The sequence below is a fragment of the Alligator mississippiensis genome, chromosome 7 (genome assembly GCF_030867095.1).
Source record: "Alligator mississippiensis isolate rAllMis1 chromosome 7, rAllMis1, whole genome shotgun sequence".
NCBI classification, from domain to species: Eukaryota; Metazoa; Chordata; order Crocodylia; family Alligatoridae; genus Alligator; species Alligator mississippiensis.
Genome location: NC_081830.1, coordinates 42,169,411 through 42,196,746, shown reverse-complemented (window position 1 = coordinate 42,196,746; position 27,336 = coordinate 42,169,411). Strand labels below are relative to the sequence as shown.

The 27,336-nt window shown below is 44.6% G+C and overlaps 2 protein-coding genes across 5 annotated transcripts in view; one reads left to right on the top strand and one right to left on the bottom strand.

Moving 5' to 3' along the window:
* Positions 1 to 11,279, top strand: part of GPC1 (glypican 1) — a 374,567-nt gene extending 363,288 nt beyond the window's left edge. Inside the window, exons 7-9 of the mRNA XM_014599190.3 lie at positions 751 to 884; positions 4,194 to 4,369; positions 7,877 to 11,279. Of these exons, the coding sequence (XP_014454676.1) occupies positions 751 to 884; positions 4,194 to 4,369; positions 7,877 to 8,094 (528 nt within the window). The 3' untranslated portion in view covers positions 8,095 to 11,279. The remainder of the gene's footprint in view (positions 1 to 750; positions 885 to 4,193; positions 4,370 to 7,876) is intronic.
* Positions 11,280 to 11,949: 670 nt separating this feature from the next.
* ANKMY1 (ankyrin repeat and MYND domain containing 1) overlaps positions 11,950 to 27,336 on the bottom strand; it is a 66,866-nt gene continuing 51,479 nt past the window's right edge. For 3 of the 4 annotated variants that reach the window (XM_014598580.3, XM_059730915.1, XM_059730914.1), the window contains 2 exons: positions 20,935 to 21,089; positions 11,950 to 13,346 (listed from right to left, as the gene is read on the bottom strand). In XM_014598580.3, the coding sequence (XP_014454066.1) occupies positions 13,057 to 13,346; positions 20,935 to 21,089 (445 nt within the window). In that variant the 3' untranslated portion in view covers positions 11,950 to 13,056. Of the gene's footprint in view, positions 13,347 to 20,934; positions 21,090 to 27,336 lie in introns of those variants that run through there. The other variant, XM_019486143.2, reaches the window with a different exon arrangement.

Here is a 27,336-nt window from a genome sequence, read left to right as displayed (position 1 = left end):
CCTGCTCTTTCTCTTCTTCTGGTGTTGGGGGCAGAGGGGTAATGTGATATATTATCTCACTGCAACCTCACCTCCATTGTTGGTCCATGGTCGCCTTTATTGGACATTTCTGATTCTGTGGGCAATAGGATATTAGATCATCATTAACTCCTCAGCATCTTCCACTTTATTACTCCCAGCCCCACTACTTTCTCCTGTTCTAGCTTCCCCCTAGCCAAAAGGAATCCATTTCTTGTAGCTACTCCATAGTTCCCCATCAGATCCAGTTTTCTGACTTTGTCTGCATTCTAATACCAGCCGGCTGCCCACACTCTCACAACATCCCCACGCCCTCACTCCCTTCTCCTGGTCACTCAGGATCCCACAGTGTCCTCTAATAACTACAGAGAATCCTGTGGCCTTGCTGCTTCCAGGATGATCTGTGGGCCAGTCTCCTCTCTCCAGATCACTGTAACAGGTGGAGTTGGGTAGGAGTGCCACTAAAGAGCTAGCAGGTTGGCTGTGATACAGAAGTATTAACCAGTCATGGTGCATATAAGACAGGCATACTGGAACAGTTGGTCCTTTGAGGAAAGCAGTGGCCCACCTTCCCAGCTCCTTGGGCAGATGGTTGGCATTTAAGGGTGTCATTATCCTGCATATGAAAAAAGATGCCCAATATTATTGAGTCCAGACAATTTTGGGAGAGCTAACCAGCCTCCAGAGTTTAACAGGTGTTTTCTTGAGCCCCTATTCTCCCTTCCCTTACAGGTGTCAGATGCCAAAGGGAAGCTGAGAGATATCAAGGATTACTGGGTCACTCTTCCCAGTGTACTTTGCAATGAGAGGATAACAGCTGGCTCAGTGAATGAGGACAGGTGCTGGAATGGAATGACCAAGGGCAGGTAAGAAGCAGTGTGGCAAAGAAAGCCAGAAAGCCTACAGACTAAAACTGAGCTGCTTCTAGAGATAGATGGTGCAGAGAAGTGAAGTCCATCTGCATCCCTGCTCCATGAACCCTTGCAGCCTGTGAATGCAAATCCCATTATGAGGGAGGCGAGGCAAATCATAACACCTGCCCCTGCCAGAAAATTTTTGCAGTTGTTTCAATCCTACTCAAGCCCACACCAGCCCAAGAGGGCTGCAGGAGCACTGTTGCGTGAGTTCTTCCCTATCACATTCATAACTTGACACGCTGCCCCCTACCCAACCACAGAATGTCAAGCAAATCCCTTTGTGCTTTGGTGCTGATCGAGACCTAGACAGAACAGCCCAAAGCACATCCCACTGACGACTCTGAGGCTGCACATTCATATGGCCTCGTAATCTCAGCAGGCAAGTATTTCTGCTGGAGAGCCACTTAATTAGTTTTGGTGAGCTGTCGAGGGCTGCAATGGTTGCCCCACCCCTTGACAAGTGCCCCTCCCCCTGACAAGTGGCTTGGCCCCTGGTCGCCATCTTCTGACTGGATGTCCTGCCCTTAACCCATGACTTTTGCCACCAGAAGTCCCTCCCCTTGCACCCCACAAGTACTCCTTTTGGAGTTCCATCTTGAAACCAGAAAAACCAAATGATATACTAAGTCAAACACCTACTATAACATATTTTAATTTTATTACAAAAAACATTTTTGTCATGATTTGTATTTGTGTAGTGTATATAGAGGTGACTGCATAATAACTAAAAGTTAAAGTCTTATTCTTGTGTATTGTGTGGGGGGTATAGGGTGTGGTTGGGGTGGGGATGGGGGTGTGCGTATGATGGGTGTGCAGGGGTGTGGTGAGGGGTTTGTGAGGCGGTGTGGCTGTATGTGTGGGGGCAATAGGGTATGTTGGGGTGTAGGGTATATGTGGGGGGGTTGGGGCAGGGTGTGGGTGTGTGGCATTTGTGGGGTGTAATCTCTTACAGGAGGACCCTCCTCCTCCCCCCCCCCCAATAGCTCACAGCCCACACCATCATTTTGTGATAGGCCTACTTTTGATACTTAGAGGACTAAGAACACGGAGACACAGAAACATATTTTAAATTCAAGGCACCAGTTCTTCAAGATGACCTCAGAACAAGGGTTAAACTTGCAGGTCCCAGGACTCTGCTGGAAGTGCAGGACAGCCTTGCCCTCCATTTCCTGGCAGAGTCCTGGGACCCACATGGCAGGGAGCGGCAAATACAACCAGCTCCATCACACAGGGCTTACCCTGGTGGCATGCGAGTGCCAGGAGCTGCATGTACACCACATGATAGAGGCAGGCATGGCCTGGCTGTGCTTCTTGCCACCAAATGCAGCACTGGATGGAGCCGTGTGCCACCGGGCAGCAGTGCCTGCACAGGGCACGAGCACCCCAAGTGCCTTCCACCTGCTGCTGCTGCTGCCGCTGTCAGTTGTGGGGGCTGTGTGCTATGGTGGGGAATGTGTGGGGGGTCCCCACACCCTTACACCTTCCCTCACACCCACATCCTGGCCACCCGATCTTGGTGCTCCCGCTGCCTCCCTGGGTGCGCGTTCCACGCTGCCGCCAGCCCTGTGGTCCGCGCTCCTGCCCAGCTGCAGCTCCCCCCTGCCCCTGCCTCTTCCCCACCTGGTGTCTGGAGTGAGCGGGACACCAGGGAAGCTGAGCAGTGGCTGCAGCAGCCCCACCTGGAAGCTGTGCACTGGCTGAGCCGGGCCCTTCTGCCCACAAGGATGGGAGCAACGTGTGCAGGCTGGGTGGGGTATAATTAGTTGGTGAGCGCCCGTGGGCTGGATGAAATTGCCTGGCAGGCCGGATCCAGCCCGGGCTGTATTTTGCCCACCCCTGGTTTAAGTGCTTCAGTGCTCCTGTCTCAGGATCAAGTTTAACCCTTGTTCTGAGGTGATCTTGAAAAACTGGTGCCTTGAATTTAAAGTATGTTTCTGTGTCTCTGTGTTCTTAGACTTCTAAGCATCAAGAGTAGGCCTATCACAGAATGACCAGCTAAGCTTTACGTATGTCCAAAATGCAGTAAACTCCATCAGGGAATTAGAGGGGTTCATTTTAGGGAAAAACCCAGAGGTAGAGCTGGGCATTGCAAATGTTCTTTTTTCCCCTAAGCTGTCACACTTTTGAAACACTTGCCCTCTCCAAGTGCACCCAGCTGAAATTCTGCATCCACAGAAATACTCTATTCCCAGAACTTACCCTTAAAATACTACTTGGTGCCCCATCCACAGCTGTAGCAGGTCCTTTGCTCCATTTGCTTCAGCAGAGCTATGTTGCTTTTACATCAGCTGGGAATTTGGGCCTCTGCTTGCAAAATGCCTTCATGAAGCATATGGAACTGCCAGGGTTTCGCAATAGATTTTTCTGAGTGACTGATGGACAGTAACTGAAGAGTGAGAAATACTGCTTTAATCACTAGTTGATGAGCTCCCAGCTAATTGGATAGAAGTCTCCACTAGCTGCCCTGTCAATCTGATCAGGAGGTGAATCCAGTAGTTACAGAGCAGTCAGTCTCAGGGGCATCTGTCCAGATTCAGTAATGACATGACAGTTTCATAATCCTCCACACAATAATGAACATTTTAAGTGTAATACCTGGGAGGTCACCTGGCCAACTTCACTGGTGATGGTATTAGGCACAATCATCAGCCCAGCCTGCTGCCCCTGTAGCTGAGATAAACACTAAGGATGAGACAATCTCCTCTGCAAGAGACTCAAACGGCCACTTCAGCCTTGTTGTAGAGAACTGGAATGATCGTATATTATGCAATGTCTCTGGGTCACCCCAATCCCTGGTCTGTTAGCTCACAGCATATAGCAGTCTGCATTGGAACCACTGGCAGGAAAGAGAATGGCACTTCAGACTGAGACTGTCAGCTTCAACTGTATCCATTCCTGCTCTACATGCTGCCTGGTGTAGAGCTGCAACCCAGTTTTGCTCAGTGCTTGGTGTAGTACCTTGGAATCTAGTTGTGTTCACTGAGCAGAGGCCCCGCATTACTTTTAGTGCCCGAGACATCTTTGCAACTAAACAGGTGGGAAATGAGAAGGTGCCTTGTATAGGAGCTTAAGTAGAAACACAAGCGACCCAGCAATGTGAAGAGGCAGTGTTAAGAGTGCAAATAGGTACCACAGAGAAATTGTTGGTATCAGCATCCTAGGGACAGTAAATTGTTTTTTTGTTATAGCATCCATAATGCCAGAAAGTGAACAGTCTGCTCTGGGAAAGAACTATCAACACACTGGTTCCCTTTTTAGGTATCTACCAGAGGTGATGGGAGATGGTTTGGCCAATCAGATTAATAATCCAGAGGTGGAGGTGGACATCACCAAACCAGATATGACCATCCGTCAGCAAATCATGCAGTTAAAGATCATGACCAACCGCCTGCGCAATGCATACAACGGGAATGATGTGGATTTCCAGGATGCAAGTGAGTATGCCAGAAACCCCAAGGAATGAGCACAGAGGTGCAGGCAGACTAGAAATGATAAGGAATATCTGAGGCCACTAACATTTAATCAAGGGCGTGATGGGATCTGATCCACGATCCCAACAATCACACCCCCTGCCATGCCACACATGCAGGGCAGGAGGTACGATTGTGGGATCAGGAATCAGACCATATTGCCAGTGTAGACCACATTGCCATATTGCCAGTGCAGGAGAAGCCCAGGATCATCTCCAGCTGCCCCACACCAACAAGTAGCAAGTAGGTTGCTTGGTGCTCCCATGGCTGGGAACACCAGTCAGCTGATGGGCACTCAGGCCATGGGAGTGCATCAGAGCTAAGGGCTTCATGTGCTCCTGTGACTGGCAGCCCTGATCACCTGATTGGCACTCCCAGCCACAGGAGTCTATCCAAGCCCTTCAAAGCTCTGTTTTGTACCCTGGGTTGGGATCAGTGCTGGTCACGTTCAATTTATGGTGCAGTGGGAACCAGCCACAAAGTTTTTACACATTTTTCTGTAATAACTTTGTGGCTTATTCTCTGTTTTATTGCATCATTTCAGTACCATCCAAAATGGATTAGCACTTTCCGCATACTAGGTATGATGCAAGCCTTGCCTTAAAGAATGTATAAGGCCTGATTCCATAAAGCCTGTTGGTCCCTGTTATGGGAAGGAATGTGCATGTGTTTAAATCCCAGCATCCAAAACAACATTAGAATAGCAGAGTACAGTGCATTACTGACAGCACTGCATTGATGATGGTTAGCAACATCTTACCCTCGCCTTCCACAGAACTATTTCTCTTACCCAGAGAAAGACGATGTCTTATTTGGCTTTCACCAGACCTGCCACTGTGGAATGGAAAGCCTTTGATTTTGCATCTCAGCTAATGAGCATTGCCTCCTTGCTACCTCTTTTTTGTTTTGTCAAACATGTAGAGCCTACTGCTCTATTAAGGCAAAATCAACTAAGGGATAAGGCTGAAATGGTTGTGGCCATATTCAAACTCAGTGCTTCATGTAAGCTTTAGCACCCATGAAGAATTTTTTCCTGCTGCATGGTGCTGCGCAGTCACATAGGCAGTTCTGAATTTTGAATTCTCTTACATCCCAAAATGCAAGGGAACCAACATTTTTCTGGACACGTCCTTTTAAATGAACAAATCCCAGGAGCATACCTTTCCATCCTATTGCATTAAAGACTGTTTGCAGATGCCATAACAATTAGCTGAATTGTCCATGAAAACCGCATGTGCTATTATTGCAATGTAACCCAAAGCCATGCTGTTCATCTCAGCCAATTAACAATCCTCCCCAGAGAAAAGTGTTTTGCTCTCAGACTTTTTCAACCTGCTTCTTGAAAAGCCTTCAGCATGTCATTTGCATGAAGAAAGTAGGGATAAAGCTATTTAGAGACAGACACAGGGCCTGTCTCCACTGAACTCGCAGAGGGGACTAGTGGAGTAGATAGCCAGATAACTTAAGCTAGTTAGCTTGGGTGTTGATAATAGTCTAGCCGCAGTGGCTCAGAGCTCAACATGAGCCAATCTGCCATGCTGTGTAGGGTAATGTACAGACTTTTCTAAAGCCTGTGGTTCCTTTTAAATTCATCTTCAAAATTTTTCTACAGGAGGGAGAGTCTCAAGAGAAACTCTGCCCTTTTTAATGTTTTCTTGTGCCATTCCAAACATGAAGATTCTTCTGTACATAAATCATTAATATTGCACCAGACGTTTCATTAAAAAGAAACAATGGCAAGCTGCCTGGTGCACATATGGGCTCTTAGTGGAAATTAGGATTTGAATTAGACTGGGCTTTCCTTCTTTCACTGTTTTAAATGGCTCGTCAATTCCAGGATCCTGTTTGGAGCGCCTGTTGGACCATCATCACTCTCTCAAAGCAGGATATACATTTCAAAACCCTAAGCAAACCGATTCTGTCCCAGTTTTTTATGTTGTCATATCCTAGAAGGTACTCCAGTAATCTGAGTGAGAGGTAACCCACCATTGTCACCTACAAGCCTGAGTAGGTGAACTCTACACTGCTCAGAGTCCCACTTACTACTTCCCCTCCCCTCCCCCAGCAGGCAGCAGCTGCCCATGTCCTGACTGGTGCCGGCTGCTGTGAGCCCAGCCCTTGTGCAGAAGCCCCTATGCTGATCCCCTCTGCACTTCAGAGTGGAAATAGACATTGCCTTTCTGCCACTGTAAGAATTTTTATGGCAGCACAAAGTGAAAGAAAACAGATGTCCATACTTTTTTGTTGTGCCACAAATGCCCAAGTGGCCACAACAGATGGTAGTGAGAATTTGTGCTACTTAACTGTAGTGAATGTCTGTTTACTTATGGTGGGAGAGTGCTGTCAGCCCAGAGCTGCCATTGATCTCCAGCCATCCTCTCTGGTGGGCTTGAGGGGCCTGATCCTGTGCACCCCCAGGAATTCTTAGGGCAGAATCAGGCCCCTTAGGCCCTTGGAGCACCTGTGCAGCTTTCCTGCTCACCTAGACATGCCCCTGGGGTACCCATTGATGCATCTGCGTAAGTGGGAAAACCACCAACCTGTGCTTCATGAAGGGGCAGGGGGCAGCACAGGGAAGTCCTATGTGGAGACATGGGGCACAAGGGACTCCCATGCCACTCCATGCCAATCTGTTTCCTTGTGAAGCAAGTCAGCGTGAGTCCCAGAAAGGAGGTGTGGGGTGGTGCAGGAGCTAGGCAATTCCCAGTGCCCTGTGCCTCCGTGCTGAGACCCATACTGAGTCCTGCACGGACCCATGTTTCATGGGGAAGCATGGGTCCTGGCATGGAGGCATGGGATGCCAGGGATTTGCTGGCTTCTCATGCCACCCTGCACCTCCATGCCACCCCATGCTGGGACCTGTGCTGACTCATGTCTCCATGTGAGGCACAGGTCAGCACTTGACCCTGCATGGGTCCTGGCAAGGAGTGGTGGGGCAGCGGGGGCTGCAGGGAATCCCCAGGCAAGGGATGTGGGACAATAGCAATCTGTGTTTCACCCAGTAAAGTAGATACCCTGGGACAGAACACGTCCCACCACAGCTGATACTTGAGTTTGTCAGTGTCTTTTTTCTACCCAGAGTGCAATGCAGTGTGTTACCAGTGCTTGTTTGAGGGGGATCTAAATGATTCATTGGTGCCTCTGCCATGTAGATGGCAGTTACATAAACTCATGAACAGCAGCTGGTTCACCCACCAGCTTCACTACCATGCCAGGTTCTTTCAAGTGCACGTATCCTATGTGTATGTGTACATGCACGCACATACTGATGCGCAAATAGACCATTCATGGGACTGCAGAGAAAAAGAGGGGCTCAGTGTTGTTCATTCCTCTCAGATGCCTGAGGCATCCCATCATCTCTGCACCAGCTTGGTTGAGATATTAGCTCCTGGAACCAGGGGCTATCTTGACCTGAAGGCATTTTCCACACTGAGCAGTTGCCAACCTCACCCTGTGTTTTCCTCTGCATAGGTGATGACATGAGTGGCTCTGGGAGCGGTGACAGCTGTCCTGATGAAGTCTGCGGTAAAAGACTTTCTAAGAGCTCCAGCACCAGACAACCAGGAACACATGCAATTCCTAACCAGTCTGGACGGGGTGTAAATGGGGCCAGCAGCAAATCTTTGCCTTCCTCCTTCCTAATCTTCCTTTCTATGGCTGTCATGGCAATGCAGTACTTATGGCGGTAACTTACTTGCACAGCCATGAAAGAGACTGTGGCTGAGGTCTTAACTTTGCCAAAACAAAAAACAAAAAAAAGGAAAGAAAGAATGGACAATATTTAATTCATCTTGGCAAAAAAAAAAAAAGAGGGAGAAAAAAGGTCTCGATTGTTTGTGATATCTGGCAGTTCTAGAGCCGTTTTTTTCTTTATTGGTCTTTTCTGAATGCTGGGCCCTTCTTTCCATACCTCATTTTTTTAATTTCATTATTTGCCATAAATAGGTTCTCTGGGGCCTGAAACAAGCCTTTGGAGAAAGACAGAATGGGGAAAAGGAAGAGTCATCCTCAAAGGGACGCCAGGTGATAGACTGCAGTGGCATATGCAATTTACCCATTTTTGTTATACAGCTCTAGCCGAGAATGCTACTTACCATGTTAACACCTAAAGCACAACAGAGGTTTAGAATAGTGTGACTTTTTACCTAAAAGACACTCTCAGCACTCAAAGTGCTCTGTTTGGCGGCTGCCATGTTTTCCCATGTATTTCATAAGCAGGCAGAGAGAATCCTTCACTCACTTCCTTTTGATGTAGGAGTTATGACTAATTCTTCATGTAGCAAGGAGACTCAATACCTAGCCATTTGAAAGCAGGAGGCAAAAGTCCCATTCCTGACAAGTACAACAGTAGTTTTCTTTATTACATCTCATAATAGTGAAATACCAGTTCTCCTACATTAAAGTAAATGGGAGTGAGCTTTGAATTTTGCATGGTACCTGGAAAGCCATCAATAGCCTAATCTATAACTACAACACGGTACCATTCTGTGCAACACTGAGATGAAAGTATGCATGGTGACGTTCATCATTTGAAGAGGCGTTTCCACAGCAAAGAGGCTGAATCCTTTTCTTTATTTACAAAGACAACAGTGATCTTTTACCAAAGGGATCGTTGGAAAGAGCTGTTTTGTGAAGTCTTACATATTGTAGTGGCACCCAAAGCAACTGAGTTATAAGAATTGGAGGCTGGTGGGTTATTATGTATTCACCCTTGGGCAGTTGGGTTGCCCAGGTGAATCTGTTCTTTTAAGTAAATTCCTGCTTTTGTCCCAACAACTGTCCCACTGCATTGCTCACGATAGAAAGCAAGCAGTCTAAGTGACTTACCTGCAGCCACACACTGAGTGAGTGGATCAACCAGGCTTGCTTCTAGACCTTCCAAACAGCACAGCCTCCTCTTAGCCACTACTTTTCTGTAGCCTAGAATTTGATTGCCCGGAGTGGATTCAACAAATGGTTTGGTTTTTGTCAACAAAAGATGTAGCAATATACATACATGTCCGTAGGGGTGTCTGTGTTTGTAGAGCTGTGTGTTTTGAGTTCCCTAGCAAGCTTGTTTGATTCACAGATATAGTAAGCATCCTCTGGAGACATATCCCTAGCAAAGGTTGGGTTTTTTTTCTAGAAACACTGCAGTCCTAGTGACTCTTGGGAAATAGTGAACCCTATGTTTGGGCTCTGCTCTTACTTTTGTCTACTTTTGTGTTTTTTATTTCTGGGGGAAAGAAAACATTTCTTGTGTTTAAGCATACGTAGGTTTAGCAGACTTTCAGGCACTTCTCTGTCTGTCATAGGGAGGGTGCGGGGGGAGGGAATGTGTGTTCATATTTAAGATTTGGTAAAAAAGCAGAATTTGACTTGTGCAGTCAGTTTATGGAATGTGCAATGAATGTGAGAATCCAGCGTTGGAGACGGGACTGGGGGGAGGGATGCTGCAAGAAAGCAAATGGAGGAGAGTCATCATTCCCCTTGTCCATGCAGACTTCGTACATGTCATTGGACAATTTCCAGCGATACCCAACCCAGCTGGGGGCAAGGCCTGAGACTTGTGCTGATGCATCCTCAAACCTAGGCAGTCTTGGTCCAGTTTGGCATGCCTCATTGTTCCAAACTGTACCTGCCTTTGCACAGCCAGTTGTAACTCTTATTTCATTCCTTTGTTGTATTCCCGTTAGTCCCATCATTTCTTAAAGCTGAACTTGATCTGATTTGGTAGGGAGGTTAAATCTAAAAGGAAGGTGAGTCTCCCTGGCACTGAATGTTGATTAAAGAAAAACGATGCTACTAAACCCATCAAAATCTATAGAGCAGCTTCCTACAAGTCATATATTTAAAATGAACGTATTTGCTAGTAGAACTATGGCACAATACATATTTGCTTTACTGGTCTAGTGCAGTGATTTTTAGTTTCTCCCCGCTCCCCCCCACCAAGTCTGCATTTGAACACACCTCATTATGTAAATTCCTCAGTGAGGTTCTGAAGCATGGAAAAGGCTACGTGCAAAAAAAAAAAAAAATGCAGCCAAATTCTGTATGCTCTTTAGAAAGAGGAGATTTTAAAATGATGCAAGAATGTGTTCCACGTTCAGCCTTGTTTTAGAAATGTCTTAGTCAGCTACTGCTATCCACAACAGAAAAGAAACTTAAAGGGAAAATCTATCTCTGCGTCCTTTCCTCTCCTATGCAGTGCACGTTTGTTGTCAGCCTGCTTGAGATCTGTAATTCACAGACAGTCCCTGGCCCTGTGGAAATCTCTTGTTAAGTGCTGCATCCTGTATTGAAGGAGTAGGACTTGCTTTGGATTTGTCGCTTTTGAAGAGAGATTGGGGGGAGTGCAGGGGAAAGAAGATTTGCTTCTCTGGTATCAAGATAGCACTGCTTGGTGTTTGGATAAAAAAAAAAACCTTATTCCTTAAGGGATGTGATGGTATTTAGTAATTCAGGAAAAAACATGAGTTATAGATGAGCACCCATGTCCCAGCAAATTGGAGAACCAGAAAAATGGTGTGATAGATTTGCAGTTGTCTCTGTCTTTAAGCCTGCTCTTTTGTGCCATAATTTGTATGTTTGAACTGAGGAGGGATTAAAGGCTTCAAGAATACAGATATTTATCATTTACAAATGACAAACAACCTATTGTTTTTTGGTGGGCTTGGTTAAGGGATAAGGTACAACAAAAATATCTAAAGGACACCTTTGCTTTAAAAATGCATTTCTGCAGGCATAAGATTTATTTCACTTATTGGCATAGCTGGCCAGTTATATATTTCTTTCTGTTACCAAGGTACTTGTAACTATCTTGCACTGTTTATCTAAAGTTGAAATATGTTCTTTGAATCCTTGTATAAATAAAAAGGCTGGAGACTTAAATTGATATTGGTGCCACCTCTTATAGGTGAGTTTTATTTCTTCTGCATTTTTTAAACTGTCTAGATGTCAGATATCTGATGGCTGTAGAGACTGAAGCCTGCGGTTTGCTCACTGGGTTAACGCTATGGTACAGACATTGGGAAGGTGAGCTTGCCACACAATCAGTCCAGTATGATGTACAGGAACACCTCTAAGAGTTACTTCGACACACAACATGCATAAAAACAAACATGCTAAAAAATATTTTGCAAGGGTTAGAGAGAGAGGAAGAGTCTTGAGATGTTGGGATGTAACAGTGTCAAGAACTTCCTACAGAAAAGGCGCCTAGATTAAATAGGGTCACAACCACAGATTAACAGTTTAGAATGCAAAGTATAGTGTTAATAATTCACTACTACATTCTTCCCATTTCTTACAAAGTGAACTCAAAGCAAGAGAGCATTCCATCCCACTAGACTGAGTACGGATTATTTATCTCAGGAAGACAGCCTCCCATAAAATAAAATGAAGTTGAACTAGACCTTGTGTTCCTATCCACACACAATATTCATTTCCAGAAATGAGTGAACACAGCTGCACATGTTACATGTAAAGAGAAAAGAAACTGAGTTAATGCCACAGTTTTTTAACCAGGTATCCACAGGAATGCACAAGACTGAGAGCAACGAGCACAATCTTTCTGCAAAGTTTATTTCTTTATTTAATAAGTATCAATTTTGCAGTTAGAGCTATTCCGACCCTACACACACTGTTCTACACAGATGCATAGCTATAAATATGGGTGATCATATACAAAGTAGTCATTTCCTTTCAATATCCTATTTATAATAACTGCCTAGTAACTGTATGTATCTGTATGTCTTTTGTAATAAAGAGAGGAAAGCTATTTTAAAACATTTGTAAACAGCACAAATTTAGTTCAGCACCTAAAACAGGCAGGATATGCTTTTCAGAATTGCTGAGCACCTGGACCTCCACACATTGGATGCAACAGAAGCGGCCTGTACACAGCACCACATAAAGGCACATTGAAGAGTAATGGCCTGATTCCTGCTCACAAACAAGGGTTGGCCACCATCTGCAATTATCACTGAATCTTGCTCTCATTAAACTCAACAGCAAAACTCCCACTGACTTAAGTAAGGTGGGGACTGAACCTTACACCTTACCTTCTTTCAAGATGCATTTCCTCAGCACCTTCCATAAAAAAGGACTGTCCTGTACTTCAGCAGTACTGAATAAAATGTAGCAGGTGAGAACATTTGAGATGTTCTTTGATTCAGGACATCAACTTCTCCTTCTCTGGACATGGATGTGTGTGTGTGTCCCTGTCAGTGGTTTCAATTAAAAATATTTTTAAGAATAAGTCATCTTTCAAAGGTTTGGTTAATTGATTAACAACATCAGTGTAAAGTAGTGTAACTTTTTAACCAAGTAACCATTTAACATTAAGTGGAAATGAAGGCTAGACAAAGAGCAACTGTCCTAGTCTGTGTGAAATATAGTCAGGCCATTCCAGGGGCATGAATATCTTTACAAACTCTGACCATGAATGTTACTCATGTTGAGCCTGCAGTTGTATATTTATATGCCTGGCTGGAGAAGGAGCCAAACATAAGTATGTAAATAAAACCAGAGAAGACTCTTAGAACATGCAGACAGTTATCTAAGTTATCTTATCATAATTGTATTATTAGTGTCCTACTACTGATAAAGGCAGGTAATGCAAGCTCAAATTACTCAATGCACTTTTTCTTTTGTTTTGTTTTTCTCAGGTAGGATTAATTGTAACTATAATTCCCAGTATAAGGTAGATCTGGCCAGGCACTGGCCTCTTCATGCTCTTGACCCAGTCTTGGTTTCCTGTCACCCTTCTTGTAGACCTCTATTACTCCTTTCCTTTCTCTTCCCTTTCTTCCACCTTTCTTCTCTCCGCCTTCTCTTCTGTCTTTCATCTTTGATCCATCTCTCTCCTCTCTTTCTTCTCCTCCACCTTTCCCTTCTCTTCCTTTTCTGCCAGCCGGACTCTGGTTGTCTTTTGAAATACCTGACTTAGTCTTACTCTGTCTGTCTGTAAAAATTAAAAATAGAATTTGCATCTTAGTAAGTGCTTGGTTTCCTGGAACAGTGAACTGTACAGAAGTACAAGATGGTAGAAGTATTGAACCTTGAATTAGTTTGGCAAGTGAGAGGTAAGTGGTATATAACTTCCTGAAGGAGCGAGGGCAGTTGGGTGATGGCATTCAATAGCAATTGCTCCTTTGCACTTCATTCCTTATCAAATGTAATAAGACATAATGGCAAGGACAGATGCATGCCTAATAAAACACGTCACTTCCAGTGTGAGAGCAGCAGGAGATCCCAGGTTTGAAAAGGTATCACCCGAAAGAAGCTGAAGAGGACAGATATGCAAAAAGACAAACAAACAGATGGAGCTTCACTTCAGAAGACTCCAAATCTCCTCCAAGGCCCAGTTGCTATAGCAAGGCATTCAGCTTTCTCTCTTTGACAGCTGAAGCAGGCTTGGGTACAGTATCCAAGCATGTGTCCTGGCTCTAATCTATGATGCTTTCAAAATATGCGACTTGAGCCAGTCCTTTGTAAACCAATCCTTTGTTGAGGCACTTTCCTACATTATCATCTAAGTCTGTGTCACTGGAGGGAAAGAAATCCTTTTGTTCTAGTCCTAAATATCTCAACGGTACAGCCCATATGCAAGCTGAAAGGGAATGAGTCAAACAGTATACAGCTGGCACTTCAAAAAAGAGCAAATATGTTGAAAAAGGAATGTGGCCACTAGCTCCTTCTCCTGGCTTTATAAAAGTTTCCACTAATATGGTCATATTTTCCTACATAATGTAAAACTAGGATGGGACCCCTGTTACATGGGAAGTTTCTAGAACGCGTATGCTACTAATCGTGGGAGAATACACGGTACATGAGCACTATTTAAAGAAAGGTGGTACTCTAATTTTTCTTTTCTTGTGTCTCTCATAATAAGTCAATGCATCTAAATTCAAATATCTTAGAAGGCACTTTGGGACTACCCTTGAAGTCTGCTTTCACTTATTTTTCTTAGTTACAAGTGACAAAGAAATGGTTTTTCCAGTTTGAGGGATCTTCCAGGGGTTGAGTTGTGTTATTCAGTTTAGGGAGGTTGAGTTAAGGTTACTTCTGGGATTTTTTAATCTGGTTTATTGCTTTTTATTTTGGGCTGCACCAACCAGCCTGTTCTGAATATACAAGAGGATAAAGGACAACAATAATATACTATTTAATTAATAAAAAAACACACGCACACACACAATCAATCATCTGGGTATTGATAGGTGGAATTCACATTACAGTACATATAGCTGAGAATTCAAAAGGTAAGAGCTTTTTACTTGTCTTCATTTAAAAGCAGCTATAAAAACACATGTCTCTCTACAGCAATTTCTCTCTGAGCAACAATTAATGTTTCTGGGATACTGGTTATGCTGGGGCCTTTGCTTAGAAAATCTTCATAGTTTTCTTTTTATGAAATAAACTTCAGTTAATTAGGGAAAAAAATCTCTGATATCAAACACCTTAGTAATTAATGCTGTAAAATAAACACTGAAAAATTCCTATAGATTCTGATGGTTTAAAATTTTGAATCACACTGTTCTTGACAATAAATGGAGTCCCACTAAGATGATCATTGTAAAGGAGACAAAAGGCCAAAATAAAATAAAAATATTTGGTTTTGCAGTAAAGGATGTTAGCAGTTGCAACTGACTTAGCCTCCCCCTTAGAATATAAATTGACTTGCTCAGAATCTGTTATTGTTGAACCCTCTATAGCAGCAATAAAACAAGGTGCAAAGACATTTCAGGATGATCAGTGAAAAGAGTAAACTGCAAATGCTTAAAGGGACCAAAGAGGTCTGCCAAACTATACATATTAGTTTTAAAAAGTTGCTAGCAGCCATAAATACAACCAAATACAACAACATTTATTTTAATTAAGCCCTGGTAACAAAAATAACTTTCTATGTTCTCTACTATATTTGTATTTGGATAAATGTTTTTACATAAACTGTGTACAGGGAATACACAGATCTGCAAATACAAACATGAGTTTTAAATGACCAAAAGGGAACATTTTTGTCTTTAACCAAAGACTCTTTGAAAGTTAAAAGAGCACGCCAACTTTTCACTGATCATCTCTCACACTGATGTGCATCTAATTTGGTCTGCCTCTTCAGTTAAAGAAAACACCATTAAATGATTCAGCGTGCTCAGTGTAGAACTGTGAAATGTATTCAACAGTTACACTTCCTTCTCTGGAACGCACTGATCTACATTGTGCAGGTCCTGTTTTATAAATAACTGTTTGTAGGAGGATGTCCTCATGCTTCAGCGATGAATGCCTCCTTCATGAGAAGGACTGCCATCATGGATTCTGTATCACAGGATGTTTAGAGATAACTAGGTGCCCGTTCTCTGCATCTTTGTCAGAACAGATTAAAAGTATGCTTCCTGGTTGACTCTGCTGGCTGATCTGGTTGTGAAATGTGGATCTTTTCATTTCTAAATCACCACTGCAAGTGTAGCCAAGTTGGAAGACAAGTAACCATCACCAACATCTAAAAGCTAGCCGCTAACCATTATTCAATAAGTTAGCTACCCTTTCATAACCCATGTCTGCAACTGGCACAACTAGAACTTATTTTAATGACACTCTCACCTCTGGGTAGAGGATCAAAAATGGAATGAGCTCAGAGACAATATATTGCCTGCTGGAATTTCTTGGGTTGGAACTGGCAGTTCTAGGATACCTCTGAGTGAGCAGAGCTCTGCAGTTTCCAGGACTATTACCCCTTTAGCTTGTTCCATGGAGGCATTACATCACTAACATTTAAGGAAAAAAAGAAACAATGGCCTGCATATGCTTGGTCTCCCATCAGCAAACTCATTTAAAAGGTTTCTGGCAAAACCAAGCTTCCCACTATGCAACTGACAAGTGCCACTTCAGGAAGTCTGGCAACTACAATTTGTCAAAGAAACCATTTCCAAAAAGGTACGGCTCCATGGATATTTTTTTGTCCTTAGGTACACATAAAAATTACACGAAGTGTGCAGGTACCCATTGTTTTCTCATAGTCATCTGCTATACTGTATTCCAGAAAGTCGGTAATATTTTGGCATTCGTGAGCTACCTTTTTTGTCATAGTCTGAGGTCTGTTCCTGCTATGTTCAGTTTTTGTAGTCAGCAGCCTTACACTGATCTCTGCTGGAATCAAACCAATGGCTAAGGCCTTTGACTGCAGTATGCCATGCATACATATATTTACACTCCCTTGATAGCTTGTCTCTGATGATCCCCTTTAACTTGCCATTTTTCATCAATTTCAAAAGTTTGGCATTTAAATGTTTTGTTGTCATAAATGAAGGGCCTCTCCTAGCTCCCTGAATAACAGATGGGTCAGACTGTTCCCAGGGGGTGAGGTGGGTGATGTCAAATTACACAAAGGATGTCAGTTCTAGACAGGCACAAGAGCTTGTTCAACCGCTCGTCAAATGCCAAAGTAATTGAGTTGTCACAAGGGGGAAAAGATCCAAAGAATATTAACAGCAGACTGTGCTTCTTCTGGGCTTGCTCTCTGCTGACCTGATTTTGAAATTTGGTTATAATCAAAAATAATAAAAATTCTATTCTAGGATTCTGGAGAAAATTACCTTATCCAAACCTACTCTCCAGAATCCTAGAATATAATCAGAAGTAATAAAAACTCTAACCAAACCAAACCAAATTTCAAAATCAGGTTACAGATTTCAGACTCAAACATACACTATTGGTGTTTATAAAGCAGCAATCCTAAACTGTCCCCAACTCCCTCAAGCACAGCTAAGCACTGCAGGTACAGCACAATAGCGAATCCACTCTCACTTGTCCTTCTCTGTTCTCGCATCCCACTTTTATTCTTGCACTGCATTTGGATCACATGGCAGCCACATGGGTGAAGAAGTGAAACGGGAGACATTCTGTTTCAGCCATGGCTTCTTTGGTTGCTGCTTTTTTACTTACTTTGTGGGGAAAAAAAGAGTTAATTTGCATGAAGTCCTCACTACAGGCAATCCCTGCTTAGCTCTCTCAACTGGTTCCCGGAAAACCGAGCATTAAGCAAAATAACGTTAAGCAAAACCAATTTTCCCATTATGATGCCCATGAGTGTTATAACAAAACTCACTGAGTGCAAAGTGGAATTGGGTATCAATGTAAAACAAGTGTTATAGCAAAACAGTGCTAAGCAAAGCAATGTTAAGCGGAGGTTACCAGTACTTTGGTGCAGCTAAGGTCCTTTCTGCTGCCTTTGCCTACATTAGACTACTATACCTACCTGGCCATAGCATTTATGCAGAGGAACCAAATAAGCCTGCGATGTTTCAACAAGGTCAGCATCATGCTGTTTGGCAAAGAACTCAGTTTTATTGTAGTCAAAATTTCATAGATTTCATAGACATTAGGGCTGGAAGGGACCTCGGAAGATCATCGAGCCCAGCCCCCCGCCCAAAGGGCAGGAAGTCAGCTGGGGTCATAGGATCCCAGCAAGATAAGCATCCAGTTTGCTCTTGAAGGTGTTCAATGTAGGCACTTGAACCACCTCCAGTGGCAGGCTGTTCCAGACCTTGGGGGCTCGGACAGTAAAGAAATTCTTCCTTATGTCCAGCCTCTACAATCTTGTAGAGTGTTTGTGACCATTCGACCTCGTCATCCCTTGGGGCGCTCTGGTGAACAAACGTTCCCCCAGATACTGGTGGTCACCCCTGATAAACTTGTAGGTGGCCATCAGATCACCCCTGAGCCTGTGCTTTTCCAGGCTAAAGAGCCCCAGGGCTCTCAGCCTCTCATCGTAGGGTCTGCTTCCCTGACCTCTGATCATGCGCGTGGCTCTTCTCTGGACTCTCTCAAGCTTCTCCACATCCTTTTTGAATTGTGGAGCCCAAAACTGGACGCGGTACTCCAGCTGCGGCCTCACTAAGGCCGAGTACAAGGGGAGAATGACGTCCCGGGATTTGCTTGAGAAGCATCTATGGATGCAAGCCAGCGTTTTGGTTGCTTTACTAGCCGCAGCATCGCACTGCAGGCTCATGTTCATCTTATGGTCAATGATGACCCCCAAGTCTCTTTCTTTCATAGTGCTAGCCAACATAGCACTGCCGAGCCTATAAGGATGCTGCGGGTTTTTCTTCCCAAGGTGGAGAACCTTGCATTTATCGGCGTTGAACACCATCAGATTCTCGTCCACCCACTTGCTGAGCCTGTCCAGGTCAGCCTGGATCACCTGCCTGTCTTCTGGTGTGGATGCTTTGCCCCAAAGTTTGGTGTCATCTGCAAACTTGGCCAGTCCGCTTCTGACTCCAGTGTCCACATCATTAATGAAGATGTTGAACAGTATGGGTCCAAGGACAGAGCCTTGGGGGACCCCACTGGTCACAGGACACCACGATGAGTGACTTCCATCAATTACTATGAATCAAATCCTGCTGGGGTTACTGTGTAGTAGCTTTTTGGTGAATGCATTCTAATTGTTTTCCAGCAAAAACCTGCCATTTTATTTGACAGAGGTTTTTATTGCCATCAAGTGGTACTGGCTGTGCACTGCAACTAATTCTTTCTAGTATCCCCCTTTCCTTAAACCAGGGATTTTCCCATGATAGCTTTTGAAAGGCGCTTCTGAGAGAGAGGAAATAAGTGAGATAAGTACAGGCTCCGGTGTGCAGATAAGTGCAGGTCTTCCCTTCCAGCCACTTGCTTCTCCTCCCCAGTCACTGCAGTATAGGCTCTTCCCTGCTGGTTGCTCCTCCTCTGTTTCCCAACCCCACTTCAAGCAGATGAGCACTAAAATAAATTAGTTTTTTAAATGGGGGGGAGGGGTGCTCAATTCATAAAAGTTATAGAGGGGTGCACAAGTCTGAAGGTTGAGAACCAGTGCCTTAAAACTTTCTCTCTTCCATCCCACATGTGTTAAAGGAGAAGTAGTAACAATATAGCATGGAATATAAAGGCTGTACTGCCACATGTTTCTAAAGCAGTGGTCTCCAACCTTTTTAAGTAGATCACCTCTGGCATTTAAAACCAACCCAAGATCTACCATGTGTCACTGCCACCCTCCTCCCCTGCCCAGCAGATAAGTCTGTGGGGTGGGAAGGGGGGAGGGTGCAAATTGAGGCAGAGGGAGAAAAAATGATTTGGGAGCGCGCCTCCCCAGCAGGTAAATCCCACTTGGCTGGGGCCCCACTCAATTTACCCTTGGTCCTGCCTCTGCAGCACTGTCCCTCACTGTGGGGGCCTTGATCTAGCCCCTGCCCCTTCCCTCCTCCAAGGACTGACCTGCTGGGTTGGAGCGCACATGCATGTATGTGGGCACTCAGCCCCCCCCACCCCAGCCTCAGATTGACTCCAAGATCTACCACAAGGGGCCCCAACATCTACCAGTGGATCGAGATCCACTGGTTGGTGACCACTGTTCTAATGCATTTACAAACACACATATACCTCATATATAGCATGGACTTACAGAAACGAGCCTACAGCCAATGAAATGCAGCTGCCACCTCTACAATGAAAAGCCCACAGCAATGCAGCAGCAGTTTAGGACAGCCAAGGAAGAAAAGCACAGTGTCTTGTTCAGCTGAAAAGGAACATTTACCACAAGCAAGCCAAACTTATTTAAAGCTTACATCCTGGCAAGCTTGCAACTGGGATAATTGTCGCTTGTTCAAATTGCCCAAGGACCCTTAAAAGAAGCATGCATGCTTTTTGTTTCATTCATCTAACTGAAGCTGAAGGTCCATATTTAATATGGACCTCAAGGGAAGATATAGCTCATCCATAAAATGACAACTCTGTTATATATTTGTGATTTCATGGTTCAGCGATTTCTCATTCACTCAAGCACATGCACATCTAACATAGCTTACTGCTTGTCTTCTGATGTGTAGAATTTTTCATGTTGTGGAGTCTAGTTGTTTTCATTTTTAGATTACAAATTTGTAGACTACAAGGGTTGCCAAGAGTCATATGGTATTTATAATTCCCTGAACCAAAGAAGGGGACTTTGGAGGACATTGACTTATTTTCCCCACAGTGTATAAGGGTGAGTAAAATGTTTTCAGAGCTAAATGCTCCAATCCACATAACCTGGTTAGTTAGGTTGACTGAGGTGTGTGTGGGCGGGGGGGAGGAGTGCTTTGGCACAGATGTCTATAATGTAGGTGTTTTCTTCAGCACATCATCTTTAAAAAGTCTCCTATGTTGCAATCAGTGATACTGCTATAATACCAAATAACTCACATCTAACAGGTTTAATAGAAACTCTGCCTATTCAAGGTAAATTGATGGTAATGGTATTACAATGGTAATAAGCTGATGGAATTACAATGGTAATAAACTAATGGAGAACAGGTTTAGGTTAGAGATCAGAAGGCAATATTTTACAGGTCCCTCCTGACCCTAGCTACTATGTAACTATGATGCTTTAAACCTAATGTTATGGATTTAAACTTTTCTTAGTTCCTACTGTACACTTCACTTTGCTATTAAATATAGGCCATTCACTTAAGCAATATATTTCAGCATTCACATATCATTCCCCCTTGCTTTCCTGCACCATGGACATCCGTCAAACCTACCTGTAGCTCCTAAGCACTCTCGCCTATGACGTTCATTCCACGATTTTACTTTGCAAGACTTGCTGCAAGTGAAGATTTCAAAACAGCGAATGCAAGGCATGAGTCGGACCCCTACAGACCGTCCACACTGGTAACAGTATTTAAAAAAGGGACACCTACAAAAGAAACAGTTGTAAGAAAGCACAGCAGAGAGTTTAAGTCAGGCTATCTTGCATTGTTACAGGCAATGTAGCAAAACAAAGCAAAGCTCCTTGCACCACTGACGTTAAAAGCCGCAGTATCCCCAGAAGAGTGAGATAGAGCAGTTTATCAAAGGAGTCCCCTGTTATGCAGCAGCACTCAAGCCTAGCAGTTATTCCAGGAACATGAAGTGTCCTAGAAGACGACAAACCCAAGATCTCGGCCACTCCCTCCATTTGTTTAATGTATTCTGCACGCCACCCAGCTCCCTACACTGGTTTCCCTCTCCCACGCATCTCTGCAAAGGCAAATGTGACAACAGATTCATTTGTTCATTTTTAATAACCTAATCCAAGAATTGCAGAGCTCAGTCAGACCTCAAAAGTTTTGGTAGGCAAAGGAAAACTGCAGCCACTTTTACAGTGCAAAACAACTACTCTGGGGACAGGAATCCTAGAAAAATGAAGTTGAGTAGACTATTAACAGGTGGGTCTTCCATTTCATTGTGGTACTGGCTTCTTTCCAAGAAAGCATTCATATGCAGCTGCCAATCCATTATAATCCCTAGCTCCCTTAGTATAGTTCAGCTCACCAGGCTCCATTTTGTCACAGTGTGTTCCTTCCAATGCGTAGCACTACCTGACAAAGCTAAATTGAGGTTTGAACCCACATCCCCTGAGGCCTCAGGCAATAAGAATAACCACTGGGCTCTAATCTGCAGTTTTCTACTGATGCTGTTCAGGATAAGCATGGTGCAGGAAAGATAGAAAGGTTTCCCCCAAGACAGGCAACTGCTCTTATTTGTCAAGCTACAGGCTGCAAAGAACTCTGTCACAGCAGCTGTGCAGTTAATGTATGACCCTAGGATAGAAGATGTGAGTACAAATTTCACTATTGCCACCTGATGTCCAGGTCTGTGCCAAGTAAGAGAGTCACTCTTTAGTAATGCCTTAACTCCCTTTCAATAAATGTAACACAACTAGGGCAAATAATATGCCACCCCACATTAGCCAAGAGGTTAGTGCATCCATCTGCAACAGGTACAGTTAGGTTCACATGTCTTCTGCTGTCTGGCTTACAACAGGGAAGGAACCCAGCCTTTTACTTATTGTACTCCAGTGCAGCAGTCCCTAGTCATTCAGTCTGTTTTAGGTGCACAAGTGAATTCTTTCCAGAAACAGTCCTCCAGGCTACTTAGTTTGTCTTTAACAGTTTAAGCATGATATTGGCTGCAGTGATCACCTAACATCTTTGCCAAAGATGGCTTTGGTTTTACTACATTTCTGGTAATGGAGCACTGACTTCATTAATATCTTATTTGAATGTCAACTCCATTAATACACTCAATATTGTCAACAGGACTACAGAGCTAAAAAGAAAAAGATCCAAGAACTTCCCCGCACTGTTAATGTACACAGCTGAGTACAGCAGCTCGTGGAGAATGCGGGTAACGTAGAACTCCGACAATGTAACGGTAGGAAAAGAATCATTTCAGCTTCTATTTTCCATCCCTTGCATTTCTGTGGCTCAGAGAAAACTCATGACTACAGGCTCAGAGCCGGGCTTTGCCTAGTTCCTCCTATTCTCTTCAACATTTGTTCATTTCTAATTACCAAACCTGAGACTTATGGAGTTTAGTCTCCATGCTTAATGCCAGTGTACTGAGCCCTTTTCCTGCCATAGATAAGCTTCTGTTTCAAGTTTAAAAAAAAATAACATTATGAGAAGTCAGACAGGAAGGGGAATCCTTAGTTCTATAAATATAATTCAGGCTTACAGTGAAACTATTAAACAGAGTAAACACACATACATTCGCTTGCGTGTGTGAATTCCTAGTCTCCCATTGCATTCTGGTCTTTAATTATGGGCCACAGTACCTAACCACTTATGCTGAATTGGCATGCAAATAAGATAATTGTTGTGCAATTAGCCACATGATTTATGCATATAATTGGTCTGAGGAAATCTAGCCCTTTATTTTTAGTTCGGGTGTCTCAGTCTCAAACTCTTGGCTCCTTTCCAGAAGACTTGTAATACCTACAGACTGGGATGGGGCACCCTGTCATGACCAGGGATCCGCATTTTCTGTTTCCCAAGGAAAAACGGAGGGAAAAAAGAGGATTTCCTCCTTTACCTGAGGGAAATGCAGATTTTTCATTCTAATGAAGAAACTCCCGGACTTGGCAGTTTTGCAAGGAGCTCTCTGCAGGCGGCACAGTTCCAGCCTGCAGGGAGCTGGGAGGGAGCGGGAGGAGGTAGTGAGGCAGGCGGTGCCATGTGCATGTATAGGCGCATGGCCGCCAGGCAGCCTGGAGAGCAGCTCTATCAGGTAAATTAGGACGGGGGTGGGAGGATTGAGGCCCCCATAGGGAGAAAGGAAGGGAGTTGGGCAGGGCTGGGGCTGCTGCCCAGCCAGGCAGTGTGGGGCTTGGGGCCAGACTGTGCGGCCACAAGGCCCTGGCAGGGAGCGAGATGGGGCTGCAGACAGCTTGTCCAGGGGGCGGGAGGTGGGAACGGCTCCCCACCACTGTGTGCACTCCCATGGGTGTAATGGGGCACATGCCCCTCAGATCTGCGCCCAGGGCAGGGGCAGGTGCAGGCTGTCTACTGCAGGCATGGGCTCCCCGCCCCGCTGCCCACCCCCAGGGCCTCTGCAGCCTGGCAGGTGCGACCCACTGTGGCAGGGCAGAATGGGGCTGGATGGGGAAGCTCCTGGCTGCTGCAAGCTCCACGCTGCCTTGGTGAGGCGTCCCCTGCCCATGCAGTTACAGCAGGGGTAGTGGTGTGGGGCTGCGTCGCTTGCTGCTGCCACAGAGTCGGGGATGCCTCGCCAGGGCGGTGCAGAGCTCACAGCAGCAAGGAACTTCCCAACACAGCCCTGCTCTGCCCTGCCACACCAAGTCGGACCTGCTGTGCAGAGGAGGCCCAAGGGGAGGGCAGCAGGGCAGGGAACCCGAGCCCACAATGGGCAGCCCGCACCCACCCCCGCTCTGCACACAGATTTGGGGGGCACGGGTCCCCTCTGCCCCCCCAGAGTGTGCACAGCAGTGGGGAGCCAGCCCCCCTGCCCCCGCCTGCAGCAGGCTGGCAGCAGGCAGCAGGGGTGGGGAGCCAGGCTCTGCACTCCATTCCACTGCAGCAGCCGCTGCCTCCCATGGGCAGCAGCCAGGGCTTGGTGCTGCTGCAGGGGCAGGGGGCTGCAGACGTGGGTCCCTGGCTCCATAGCCCCGGCAGCTGGGGCCCCTCCATAGGGCAGAGGGGGCAGGAGGCTATGGGGGGGGAGGGGGATACTGGCAGGGCCAGAGGGCTGTGGATCGGGAGTGAGGGGCCTGGACCTGCATTCTGTGAGCTAAGGGGGCAGGGGGAGCTCCAATTTTCCATGATAAAAAAACCAAAAACAAATACCAAAATGTATAGGTATTCAGAATTTATTTTATTGTAGTGATTAAGGCACTGGTAAGCTTCCAAATTGCTTTAAAATTGTAAATATATGAAGAAAATATTGTGTTCAACTGATACCTACATATATATAGTGGCCTTTTATTTTAATAATAGATTTGGGGGTTTTAATCAGAGAATTTGTAGGGGGGTTTTATCAGGGAAAACCAGGATCCCTGGCCGTGACTCACCAACTTCATGCCTCTCCAGACCTTCTTACATGGGATCCTGCTTAGAAAAAATTAATGTTCAGTTCCAAGAGTTTCCTATCATATGTCTGTACTGTTTCCCACAGGTAAGGAAATCATTGCTTTAAAAATATGAGATATAAATACAGGTGTTAAAACACCGTGAAAAGATACCAATATGGGAACTGCTTTAAATACTTTCAACATTTGGAGGGGCCCATGGTTAAATGGGTTTGTTTTTAATTCAGGCTTTTTTAAAGCTGACTGCACTAGAGTAGCGTGGCATGTTTTAGCCAAGGAGGAGAGAGAGCCGATAATCTGTTTGTAGTCCTCTCAAAACCAGGGAGAAGATGTAATTTGCTCTATGTTTCCACTGGAATGACTTCATAAAGTATATGCTGCTATTAGAGCATATGGACATTCACCTTCTAACAGCTGCAAGACAACTGACCAAATAGTCTTCTGATGAGTCATGCACCTCTACCCTGGCCAACACCCTGAGAGTTAAACCAGGGAGTTTTAGTGCTAAACCTCCTGCTACCCTCCCCAAGTTTCTACAGTAAGAGGAACAACCCAGGATCCATGAGAGACTCATGTCCTCTGTGGATCAACCAGTCAAGGCTGCACCGCACACATAAAGCAAGCCAGATCGAGGACGTAAATCGCTGTACCTGCACCCATGCTGCAGTAGCAAACAGCCTGCAAACAATCCTTCCGCTGAAACATATTTGCATAACAAGTTTGTAAACAAAATCAATAGCTTTGTGGATAATGTGCAAACCCAATGATGGGTTTAATTCACCGAATGAAGTATTCCCTACAAAAGCAATTCACCTAGCTAAGCGTAATCTGCAGCAACCTTTAATCAGTGAAAATGAAGAAAAAAGTTATTTACCTGGAACTAGAAATCTCCCAGAGTGGTGTCCCTGCACAGTCACAGTTTTGGACTCTGTCCTACAGTGCCCCACGAGCTTTATAACCTAGCAATGTGCTGAAAACAGACCACAAAGTCATCCTGACAGCACTAAACATTCAGACCTAAGATTATAATCTCTCAGGGTCTGTCTTGGTTGCACAGTTAACTTGATTCAGCTATGCTCAAGTAGCTTCCCTGAATAAGGGTCCTTTAATGAAAACAACCCCACTGGAAAAAAATAACTCTTGAACTGTAGCATCCACATTGGCACAGCACTCACTTATATAGGACATTGAGATTTCTGGGGGCATTTTCCATGGGTCTTTGCACTGTGGTAAAGCTAAGCTTCTCTACAGCTTCTTTCCCACTGACCTGTGGAAGAAAGAAGTCATCTGCCAATACAGTAAATGGAGTTCTCTGGCATGTGTTGGTTAGGAATATTCCTTACCCAGCAGTGTTCACTGGAAAGGCATCTGTGCCTTGCAAGACCTCACGCTCCCCCTTTCCAAGAACATGAGGGACAGTGTGCGATCATCGACCCTTCATTTTTTTACCAACACAGAATCCCACTGTTACCACACTTTATAGAAGGCTCAAGCAGGTGTGGTAGAACAAATACTAACACCACATCTCAAAGGACTCTGGTGACTGTCCAAGTAAAGTAAATTTTCACTTTCTTTCTTTTCTTTCCAGGACCAAGGGAACCAGAAAACAGTGAGGAATAAGTGGAGAAATTTGTCCCAGATGAGGAAGGAGCAGTCCTTGTCCCTTGGAGGTAAAGGAATTTGTCTGCCTGCCCATGGCATGGTGGTTCATTGGGTTGATGTTCATAGCTTGCCAAATCTATTTGACCCCGTGTGCTGCGAGCAGGCCAAAAGCCTTGAATCTAATAGCACATTCAAAATTCAGTGCTTTTGATCACAACTGATGGATGGTTAACTGCTTAGCCTAAATGAGGGGGCAGAGCTGACCTAGACAAAAAGCTTAAAAAGCAAAACAACCAGTAACAGCAAGCATGATGGAAGCATGTGTAGGAGTCTGAGATTTTTTTCTTCTTAAAAAGGTAAGGACAGGGAAAAGGAGACAATGGGATGCAGAAGCTGCAAATGTGCATCACCCTGGAGTGGCTGCCTGACAGCTTATCATGTATGAAGTGTTGCTGGGTAAAATTCATGGAGCAGAAAAATCTGAAGACTGGAGCTCTATGCAACTGGTGATGATGCCAGAGATTTGAGGAGAGAAAAGAACTCAAGGTTTGCTTAATAAACTCATTTTGGGCAGGACAGACTTGTAGACAAGCAGGGTGATCTGTAGTCACATGCTTCTGTGAGAGCAAGACAGAGGAAGAAACTAGCTAAGGGAGGAGAAACAGAGTTGAGGAAAAGGTTTGTTGTACTGGAGAAAGGATTAAAAAAAAACCCAGGAAGAAACAGACTATGAGGTGGCATAGAAGACAAGTGCAGCTCACCCCTCAAAAAGAGAGAAATGAAGATAACCAGAACCCAGAGTTCAAAGATGAAAAAGGATGATATGCAGAAGTCAAAAAAGAGAATGGGAGAGATTCACATCCAATTATATAATTAGGAATTCCTTATTGAGAGGTATCAATTGTGTGTAATGCTTTATAACATGTTTTGAAGGACAACTTTAAAAATAGATGGATTAATGGAAAATAGACTA